Source organism: Chrysoperla carnea, chromosome 4, assembly GCF_905475395.1.
Source record: "Chrysoperla carnea chromosome 4, inChrCarn1.1, whole genome shotgun sequence".
NCBI lineage: Eukaryota > Metazoa > Arthropoda > Insecta > Neuroptera > Chrysopidae > Chrysoperla > Chrysoperla carnea.
The window spans coordinates 37,826,318-37,838,408 of record NC_058340.1 but is presented as its reverse complement, the minus strand read 5'-3'; the positions used below and the strand labels follow the sequence as shown (position 1 = coordinate 37,838,408).

Genomic DNA, 12,091 nt, shown 5'->3' with positions numbered 1-12,091 from the left:
AGTCGTCGCATAGATTTGATAAGGATTTAGTTTCAAGCATTTTACTTAATTTTCTCAATTTACTTTGACTGTTTTCAAGGGCTGATTTTATTTCCTCAAAGTTACCTTGTACTGGAATATCATTTTCAAAACAGTATTTGATATTATCCTCGGGAGAAATCGGTCTACATTTATTTGCCTCAATACGATCAAGAAGTATATTTATTTTTTTCATTTCCTTTCTAAATTTTTTAAGAATACACTTATATTTTGCCTTAGGACATTCTGGTTCTTTGAATGCATCACAATCTGTTTGTTCATCACAGCATGGTTTATCATCTTTCTTTTCTGGAATCCAAAACCATTTTTTATTAGCTATACGTTTTGCACAGCATGCTCTTTCGCAACCATCACAAGGATAATTCTCACTTTGAATACGCGAGCCATTGCAGAATTTTTCATCTAATAAAAGATCTTGTACTATTTTCCATTCTCCTGAACTTTTACCCGAAGATAATCTAATTACTGTTGAATCTGCTTGCAAAGAGTTTGGTCCAAAGATGGTTCTGAGATCAAATTTATTAATGTCATTTTTTTCGGATGTATATTCTTCATAGATGTCATTTAGTTCGTCGAATTTGCTTTTGAGAAATGCTATAATTTCACTAACAGTCTCAGTTAGTTCGATATATTCAGTGTTTGAATTAAAAATATCATTATTTTCTCCGTTGATTAATGAATCCGATGGAATAAAGCACACCTTTGTATCAAAACAAATATAATTGGATGGTTTAGAAGAACATTTCACATTGCTTTGTTCAAAAGGTAATTTTACACGATTTTGATTGGAGTCAGTTGAATTTCGAGTCACTCTGTGCCAGATAGGGCCAGGCAGTAAATTTTCCTCAGATTCCGTGTTATCAGCGTCTGCTTGCACTTCAAATTTAACAACGTCAGTGAATTCCCTACAAGCTTCTTTCTGCTGCTGTAAGTTTTTATGAAAACCTTCGTCCTCTTGTACCATTTTTTTAATCAATTTAACGTGTTTTACTTGAGTGAAGTTTTTCTGTTATCATTATTCTCATAACATTTTTTGACTTTTGTTTTATATTTTTAAATTTTTAAACATGAATAATAATTGTGTTTTGTACACATTTCTCTACAATTTAGAAATTACGTCAGACATAAATGTCAAATATCATGGACTACTTTGTTTATAATAATATTTTTTAATACGGAAAGATTTCTATTTTGTCAGAGCCAAAATGAACTTTTGGTGGTTTTTAGTAGTTTTTTAATATTAAATGGACAGATAAAAGAAAATTATTGAATACTTTTCTAATATTCTTTGCTGGATTTCTCTTGCTCATTATCGATCTGAATTCTAACGATTTGTATTCATAGTACAATATAAGAAATAGATTTAAAATTAATGGGACAGATTGTTAATAGGGGCCAACACGAAGATTAAATCGATCCCTTTTAGATGCAAATATCTTGACGTGCAAATGTCACGATTCTCAAATTTAGAAATAGGGTAAAGTATCAGAGCAAAAACGCGAAACTTTCTTTTTCTGATGGAAGCGGTAGATTTTGACCGATAGTTGAGTTATCTCGAGTTAAAACTTTTTGGTGCCTTCTTTTCATCCTGATTAATTTTTTTCACCATTTCTGATCAGAATCAACCTTTTCCGAAAATAATTGTTTAAAAGTTCCGAAAAAGATCCATTCAATATGATACGATTATAAGTAAATGAGAATAAAAAAATAGTTCTTTACAGCAATACGTTCACGCTACGAATGTACCGAATCCATTTGGGTTTGTACGGCGTAGGTATTAATCAATAGATGACAGTTATGAAAGTATCATAAGACAACATATTTAGGTAAAAATTGCTTATTTTTAGGATAAATTACTGCCCGGAAATATTTTGAATTCCGGAATTCAGAAATGTTAGCATAGATAACAATAACCACTTGTTTTATGATTTACCTTGTCTTAGTATGGCTACGGGTTGGCAGCGGCATAATTGCGTTGGTTATAACGTTTACGATGTCTAGGGACTCTTATACTGGCTGTTGCAGTTTTATCGAATCTTTTTGGGTATGTACGGTGTATTAATCAATAGATGACATATATGAAAGTATTATAAGATAACGACGACATATTTAAGCAAAAATTGCTTATTTTTAGGATAAATTACTGCTTCGAAACGGCTATATATTACTGCTGGGATAAATTACTGCTGTCTGTTGCAGTCTTATTGTTAGTATGCTGACCAAATTGGCTTGCCAAAGGCTTACCAAATCAGATGCCTTATAGTTGTTTCTGAGTCACCCTGTAAGATTAATTTAAAATACTGTCGTATTTATTTATATAAGCAAAACTACCATCTATACAACAAACAGTTCATCGTATATGTAAATGATATGCTGCATATTGGTAGAAAATATTTACAAATAATATATTCGGAAAATGATATTAGAGTATATGAAAATGTATTTTCATCATCATCTATATCATCATCATCACCGTCATGATACAAAGTATAACACGCTTTTAGAATATTCTTCCGTTAACGGAACTTATGAGGATGCCTTCTTATACTACCTAGAGAGTAGAGTCTGGTGTAGTGGGTTACGTGCTCAATGTATCATCATAATATTAATAGCATAGCTCTTACATTGCTTTATATACTTCTAAATGAACTGTTGTTTCCATCTTGAATACTTTATATATGGTCTAGCTACATTTGTGAATAACAATAAACATAGATTTTTATTTTACTTTTTTGCCAGTTTACATGCCAGTGTTGAGAGCAAAAATGCGAAGCGTGATTATAAATATATCTTTTTATTTTAAATCATTTAATTCATATGAAATAAAACAATGAAATGAAATAAATAAACTATAAAGGTTTTTCGTTTCATTTGTAATCAGTTACACAAATATAGGAGAATATTTTTAATTTGTGTATTATAAGAGAAACAGAAACATTGATTGCTAATGTATTCACTCTACAATAAAGTGAGTCTTACAATAACAATCTTGCGATAATATTTTAAGAATGCAGGGGAGATAAATTTAGTATTGTACTCCAATCCAAACAATAAAACATTAAAAAATCGAACGAAATTTGCTTTTTATTTCATTCAGTTCAATTTGCCACACTATTTTCTATCATTTCATTTTTAGTATGTGTCTTTCTATTTTCAATGATGACCAACTTTGACCCTTAGTCTTTCGTAATTTCAAATGGCTTTTTATTCGACTTTTTTTGCCCAATCAACTTTCGATATTTGAAAAAATACTAATTTATTTTACTGAACTTAATATCAATGAACCTAAATTTTCCAAGTTCTTCTTAATCGAAAAAATGATGGAGAAAAAGAAAAGAAGCCGACCATTCCCAAACATTCTAATAAACTAAATGTATCATCTATAAATATAATTTATTAAATATTACCTGGGCAGCAACCATTCCTTCACGTAATCGTCGTAAATCTGTATGTGACCATGAACTATGTGACCAAGGTGCAACACCACGTAAATCTTCATTAAACCGAAAATCACGTAGTTGATTCTTTAAAAATTTTCTAATATTCCACGGTAAATCGTTGTGGCTATAAAAAAAAGAGAAAAAATAAATTAAAGTATAACTATTTATCTTTGTTTAGTTTGTAAACTGTTTTAAAGAATTTTTGTCAAAAATCAGTGTTAAAGCAAGTAGAAATGAGTCTACAAAGACTCGCCTATGTAGATTCATTTCTACTTGCTTTTATTTAAAAAATATATCTTTATCTTTACGTTACGATTTGATTGCATCAACTATTTTTGATGACTCATTACATAAAATTTCTGAAATCATATACGAAAAAAAAAATTATTTTGTCCATAATAGTAGAAACAAAAAATGTAAACCAAAAGCGAATAGTAATTTAATAACAAAAAAAGAAAAGAAGAATGATGAATAGGAAATATTACAAAGTCACTTTGTGCGTAAGATTTTTTTAACTACAATATTATTCTGCGGAACACAACGGGATGCAAAAGAGTACATACTGTTATGTTGATTTCAACGTGTAATTTTACAGTGTGTTTTAAAAATAGGATAATGGTAATTAACAAATCGTGTTGAATAAATAGCACCGTGGCTGTTTGAAATTGCTTACTTTTTCACTCTGCTTCTAATGTTTTCCAAACCTTTTGTCCTTAAATCTTGGCATTCTGAGAGTCTTTACTGTTGATAAAGGCAAAAGCTAGCGCTATAAACAATTTTCTTTTAGACCGAAATAATTTTAGGATAAAAATTTTTAAAAGCAAAAGATATCTGACTAAGTTTATTCTTTTTTAAGTAAATCTGTTAAATATTATAGTCGTAAAAGTTTATAAAGATGTCTGCTTGGATATATGGATGTTTGTTACTTCTTCACACAAAAACTACTGGACGGATTTGGATGAAATTTGGAAGACAGACATTTGGAAGACATTTATAACCTAGATTAACATATAGTTGCTATCCCCTATATAATGTTCCCGTGAGACAATTATTGTTAACCTTTTTTTGATACTTTATAATACTTAACAATTACTTACAATAATTCCTAACAAGCTTAAAATATTTCACCTATTGAGGGTTAAATTATCAGTAAGTATTACGGGCTTATTGAAATCCAAAAAGTTAGGTCAAGGAAAGAGATATCTTGTGAACCATAATGCTATGTTTATAACTTTTCAGATTTAATAAATTGAGCATTGAATTTAACATTTTCCTTGGAAATATATGATGATAAGGAAATACAATTCTTTCTCAATATTCTATTTCTCTCTTGAGAATTCTAGTCGTTCGATCGATACAATCGAATTCTTCGTTTCCAGTAAGTCACTGGAATCGACTTACATTAAATTACTTTCAGAACATTTGTCTGCATGTGCGATTATTATTGATTTAGTCGTCTTGTAGAAACCACATCTTAGTTGTTAGGATCACAATGTTTATCCTTTAGTTTTCGCATTACCGGTATAAACAACTACTACTATTATATAAGCATACTTTTTGTCTTAAACATACATAAAACAAACTATATTACATACAATTTTTCCCGAGAAAAATCTAAACGTTCTACGTTTTTTTTCTATGTTTTTTATTTAAATGTTGTATATTTGCTTACACATGCATAGTTTCTGTTCAAGATGTGGGAAATTTTTTATGACATGAAGAGAAAAAAAACCTTTACGATTATTATTATTTTATCTGTTATGACATTTCTCTGTTTTGGCTAGAATTCTGTTGGGACACAATTATTCATTTTTATATATAATATATATATACGGATATATATGGTGTATAACCATTTAGTTTTTTTGTTGTTTCTTCTTCTTGTTTGCTTATTTTTTTAAATCAACATTTTCTTTTTTTTTTATTCATAGTTATTCAGCAATACTGATGTTTACACATAAAAAGTGTTGGTATAGAATTTATTTTTTGATACATTCTAAAATTTTTTGTTTTTGTTTTACATTTTCGAATTGGATTTTTCCTTGTTTCCCTTTATTTTATAAAAAGAAAAATTGAAAAATAATTGTTGAAAGAAAATTTTAAAGTTGATTTCTTGGTTCAAATATACAATCTAGGTGCCCGCATATGCTTTCATTGATAAAATGAACCATTGTGTAGCTTTATTTGCTTTGAAACTTTATTCTGTAACCGTTATCGCTTTTAGAATTGAATTGCAAGCATAAACAACATTTCATACAAAAAGTGGAGAAACTCACTAAATTGTTTTTATTTCGGAAATTGATAAAACTTTTGAAAATGGGTAATTTGAACCCGAAAAATTAAAATTTTTTGTTAATTCATTGATTGGACGAGTAGTTTTGGAGGTTCCATCTTAAATCGGGTACAAAAAGCTTTTATATTTGAGCGATTCATCTATCGAAGAAGAAGCTTGATTTTATATTTTTTAAACATTATGTTTTGTTTTTTATTTAGGTCCTTAATTTCACTATATAAATTACAAAATTTATATTCTGATTGAATTTTGTAATTCCTCGGACAGTATATTGTAGAAGTTTGATCCTACAAGTCTAAGACCTGCAAATTGAACAAATTGAATACAAATCAAAGAAGTATTTTTAGATATTTTTTAATCCGCAATAATGAAGTGCAAACAACAGGCGTTGCTTAAGTAATATTTTTCAACAAGGCGCATGCTCTAGAGAGAGAGAAAAACGCAATTGTAATGTCGTTACAATATCACCAAATATTTTAAAAACAGCATGTCAAATCGTATAAAAAAACTCAATTTTTATAGTTTTTTGGATCAAAATTACTCTACAAAAGGATTTTATCCGAATATCCAAATCGAAAACAAAAAATTTTACTCACATTTTTTCAATTTTCGCGAAAGGTACTTCAAAAGAAGTTCTTAAAAAAATTTGAGAAAATTTTGTTTTGAAATTTGATGATACTCAAAATGGATTAATCGGATTTATCTAACGATTAGATGAGTTCTTAAATTTCTCCTTCAATCTGGTACGAAAAGTTTTTATTCAAAGTGATTACAGAAATATCTCGAAAAATACTAACTTAATGTCAAATAATCTGAGTTTACTTTATGTTTTTGGGAATTAATTATGCGTAATAATCCAAAAACACACATTTTATTGACATTGTGGTCGAACGACAAGTTTTTGAGGTATCAAATGAAGAAATGTCTCTGGAATATGACCCCTCATGTATGATTGCAGGTTATTTCTGAGAGAGTACTTGTCCAGGGTCCCTTTATAAACTTTGTTTTACTAAAAACCTCAATAAACGTTCAAAGAAAAATTATAATTCATGTTGATAATTTCGTTTTCCCCATTTTCCAAAGAAGTTAAATAATGTGACGTTTTTTAGATCGATTGAAAGTTAAAGCTACATTTATTTTGTTCAGTCTTGTATAAACAGTGTTGAATCGTAAGAGAGTATCCAGCTTTGGCTTACGCTGAGTAAATTCAGTAAATAGGGTAGCTGAAAAAAATGAAAAATTGACAACCTAACAAAAAAATTGTTACACCAATCGTTTAACCAAAACAAAAATTCCCTAACACAACAGTTTATAAAATTATAATACTAGCAAAAAAAGAAAGAAGAAGATAGAACAATAATTCGATGATCTAACTATGCAGTCTATCATGTTTGATTGGATGATAGACGTGATGATGCTCCTATGGGTTGATAAAACTTATTATCAATCATTGATATTCTAAACATTCACATATACTTCACTTGATATTCTATTCAGGTTTTGTTTAAAGTGGGTTTCCTTATACTTGTATATAAAGATGAACATCCACCAGAAAGAAGAACACACACAAAAGAATAAAAGAACAAAAATGAACATTATTATCAACATATAATAAATAATATATGGATAGGAGAGAAAGTTGAAAGTTGATAGGAAAATATTAACTTAATAACTATGCCAAAATACCAAAACTTCAAATACAGCAAAAAAAGTAAACAAAATGAAATCTTTTAGGAAACTATTAAATATTTCACATATTTCAAATTAATAAAAAAAAAAAAGGTTTTTGTAAACATGGTATTATTTACCTTTCATACCGACTGAGCATACCTGTTCACGATATAAAAAAGATGTTGATATATCAGTGAGCAACGTTACGAGTTGATTTACAGACGGCTATATTTCGAATATGTATTTTGTTATTGAAATTAGGTATGGATTGGAATTTCTTATTGATATTATATGTATGTCTGAATAATGAAAGCGATTCGTTTACTGCGTTTACTCGTGCGCATAACCGAAAAAATTTGCAAATATTGCTGATTTTACAATCATTTTAGACAAATAAAAAATAAAAAACTTAAAAATATTAATAATTATTATTTTCAGGTAGTTTTCCGTTGCTAACACCGCGGCAAATATTTTTTTTTATAATTAGAAAAACAAGGAAAAACAAACAATTGAATGAATTTATTTTTAATATATTACTTACCAAAAGTGTTGAATGCTTGTATTATGTTTTTATAAATTAGAAGAGTTTACAAAAATTTTCCAAATTATTCTAGAATTGTTCTTTTTTCAAAAATATTTCATATGACCGCTAGTGGAAGCTACCTGCAAGTTTTTAACTCCGTAATAGTTTTGGAGAAAATTGACACCAAAGTTTTGTCCTGATTTGCGCCCTCACGCTAATCTTTTGTTGTATCTGTCACGTTTTACAGGATGGGTCTTACGGGCCCTAGATCCAATTGACCCGTGTTTTTCATTTACGAACTCAAACTCACTTTTTACGCCCGGATCATGTTATAAAAATTTCAGCTTGATTTCTCTGGATATTATTTTGAGTTTTTGAGTCTATGGATAGACAGAGGCGCACAATGGAAATGGACTATAAGTGATTTTATGATCACTTGTTTCAAAATTTTGTTCATGGCATCAAAATTCTTAAGCGTTACAAATATATGTTACGCATATAAACAGGGCAAAAAAAAGTTTTCAAATTATTTTAGTATGAGTGTAATATATAATTTAGGTTTATAATTAAAGAATGTAAGTTTTTTACACACAGAAATTCGATTGCTTTTCCAGCTCGCATATAGCATTAATTAATGCAACCGCTCTCAGATGCATGGCATAGATACTTCATACTTATCAAAGTTCACTATAAGGAAAGAGAACGCCCTGTCAACTTTTCAACCGTAAATACAAGCAGTGTCAAGGAGAAAATAAAATACGAAAGAGTTTATTTGACAGAGTTTATAACTATTTAAAACTGTGAAAACTATTTTAGCAAATTCAAAAGTTTTAATTTTTACCACTTAAAGGACATTCGAAGATTTAAATATTAAAAAATAGTTTGGAAGCTAATAAAAAAAAAATTAAGTTTGCTTTCAGAGTTGTAAGAGTAAACTAAATAAAGTGATTTTAAATTGGAAAAATCATCAAACAATACGAATTTATTTGGATTTTGATTTGATTTACAACATTGAATTATAAGATATTTTGCTTACCCGTCAATAAGAGGCACTTCATGTAGTATTTTTCTAACAACATCCAGCCGATCTTCTAAACGCATACCAACTGATAATCGCATTATTAATAATGGACCGCAAATTAATACCCACAACATGTTTACACGAATCTATAATAATACGTTGTATACTGTTGTCGGTGTCGAATAACCTAGAACAATTATAGAAAAACACATATTACTATTATTACAGGTATACATTAATTAATATATTTGTTTATATTATAATTAGTAACCATTATTTATCAATTATATTAATTAAATTAATTAGAGATGTTAATTTTTATTTTCGTAGAACGAAAATAATTGTTTTGCATATAATCCATATATATTGTTAAATTCAAAGAATTCGAGGTGCTATCCCGGAAGCTCTGCAATCCATAAGCTTGTCATTGATAAATTCATTCTTATTGGAAAAACTACTACTTGGTAGTCGAAAATACGTATTTTAAAAATACAAAAAACTGATAGTGGAAATTGGGGCAAAAATCGAAATTTATTTCGATATATCCTAGAGTTCTCATTTATTATCTTCGATAATATTTATATAATAAGAATATAGTGTAAAAAACTTAAAACACGCTTGTTGCTTGTTCTGTGTATAGTATTGTTATCGGTAGTAGAATAAATGTATAAAACTGATGATGTCCTATGCATGGGTATGCTGTTAGAGAGTTACATACAAACATACATACATACATAAACATAGGTGAAGCTAATATAAGTGTGTTAAAAAAAGATCGATGTAAATAATGAAAAGGTGTATAAATGACACAAAAACACAATGCCGTAATGTGACTTTTTATTTATTTTCAAAATGTTCTAGTAGTTAGTTTTCTAATGGATTAAAATTATTGTTGTACATAAAGTTCACCAATAAATTTAAAATTATACCATAGAGAACAATTAAAAATATTAAATACCATGTCGAATATTAGTTGAAGCATTAGATGTCATTTTTCAAGCCACTAGAGACCGTTCAATGGTTTCCGTTGTTTTGTTTTCTACACTTTTATCAGTAATAGTTGTTTTCAAACCCTTTTATTTACAGTTTAAAAAAATATATTGAACAGTTGCTTGTTTTAAAACGTTTCCTATAAAAAAATTACCGGAATTTTAACATATTTTTGCTAACTGATAAGATTTAAAAATTTAGATTTTTTAAAGGATGTGTTTTTTTTTTATTTATTTATTTTTTTTTTAAAGAATTATTTTTGTTTTGTTTGAATTTAGTCCATAAAAATAATATCAATCGGTATAACATTTGGCTCATTGTTTCATTTGCTTAGCCAATATTAGCTTAGTCAACTTTATGTCATTTGTATCTAAACATGATTTTGCGTCTATGGGCACCGTGTCTGGCTCGAATGAAGCGTATGTAAAAAGAGTAAGATCCAAAAACCACATGTGACACACATGCTCAGTATGTTTTGCTGTTGCACCGTAGATAGTCCTCTTATTACTTTCTATGGGCTTATGTTGAAGCTTATATTATATATAAAAGGTCGAAAATATGATTTTCAGATTACGCTTTGGAACCAGCTACGGTGCTGTTAGTAACAAAATCATATTTAAGCACAAATGAGATTAGGTTAACTTTCCAATAAACCAGCAAATGCCATGACGATTGAATTTGTTTTAACCGGCTTAATTTCGATTTAGAGTTTATTTTCTTTAAAAAAACACAGTTTTGGTTGTTTCGGCCCTTGTTTATACGTTATCTATCAAAACTGAAAAACCATTATCTGTTTAATGTTTAAATTTTAGACTTAGGCCTTTCTGACATCTAGTTGTCCCCCTTGCTATTGATACTTACTGCCACATGTTAAAATTTGCTTTTCTCCGACTCCATTTTGAATAGTAAATAGTGAATCAGAAAGTCTTATGGTGTATACATCAGATTGATTAGAAACATTTTTGAAAAATTATCTGATTTAAATTTCTACTGAGTTAGTTTTGACTTTTAACTCAATCAACGGATTATATATGCAAATGGTTTTGTTAAAAACAAAAAAATTTCGAGACATAACAAATATCTGCTGTTGAGAATTCACAAACATTATTTCCGGCTTATGACCATCCACGTTATTGGATATATCCCCAAACAAATTATTTTCACAACCAAAATAATGACAAGCAATTCTCGTTAAGAAATTCGACCATAGTAAAGATAGATAAGTTTCAATTACAGATGAGTTGGGATATATAGTGCCTAGGTCAGTATTTTCTATAAAAATTATTATCCCCCAAATAAGTTTGTTGAGGTTTTTATAAATCATAAAAACTTTTATATAAATATTTCTTTTTCTTTTGTATAGAAATTCATTTTGACTTTGCAATAGTATACCACAACATTTCCGTATTGATTTTATTTTTCTCAAGAAATTGTAAAACTATGTGTCAGCATTTTTTTAAATACATATAAAACTAGCTTTTCCCCGTAGTTTCGCTCTCTATAACGATTCATTTCAGTCCATTAATTCACTAATTGATAAATTTATTGAATTATTTATTTATTTAGAAAACGTACCTTGTCCTCACTTATCCCTATCTATAGACCACTCGCAATATAAAAATGCCAACTTTTCAGGTAAATCCACCACATCCTATCCTTTAATTTACTTGCCCAACTTTTACCCAACTTTACTTCCATCCCTTGGACAAAGGTAACCGGTTTTTCGCAACGAACCTCGATACCCTCACAATTACTTGCAAGCTTTACTCCTCGAACAGCCACCACCCGTTACCATACGAAAAAAAACAGTCTATGAGTGTATGATTTGTAAATAAATAGGGAATAAAGAAAATTTGCGGGAGAATGTGGAAGGACAGGAAGTGGTATGTGGTGAAAATTTTCGATTCTAACCATAATTTTATGGAATATAGAAAAATAAAGAAGTAGTTTTGGCAAGTTATTTTTTACATTTTCATGGGGTTGCGTCGAAAGGAAAAAACCTTACCGTTGTTGCGTAGATAGAAGTAGAAAGAGTAGTATAAAGGTCTTTCCCTTTATAAGTATTAAAATGCATTATGTTCTATTCTGATATATAAGCTATAATACTGTGAATA

At 28.9% G+C, this 12,091-nt stretch overlaps 1 protein-coding gene across 1 annotated transcript in view; it reads right to left on the bottom strand.

Annotated features, from left to right (window-relative positions):
• The window catches only part of LOC123297941 (dipeptidase 1), a 317,369-nt gene that overhangs the window by 80,618 nt on the left and 224,660 nt on the right, over window positions 1-12,091 (bottom strand). Inside the window, exons 3-4 of the mRNA XM_044879779.1 lie at window positions 9,003-9,174; window positions 3,447-3,603 (exon numbers count right to left, since the gene is read on the bottom strand). Coding sequence (XP_044735714.1) covers window positions 3,447-3,603; window positions 9,003-9,121 — 276 coding nt within the window. The 5' untranslated portion in view covers window positions 9,122-9,174. The remainder of the gene's footprint in view (window positions 1-3,446; window positions 3,604-9,002; window positions 9,175-12,091) is intronic.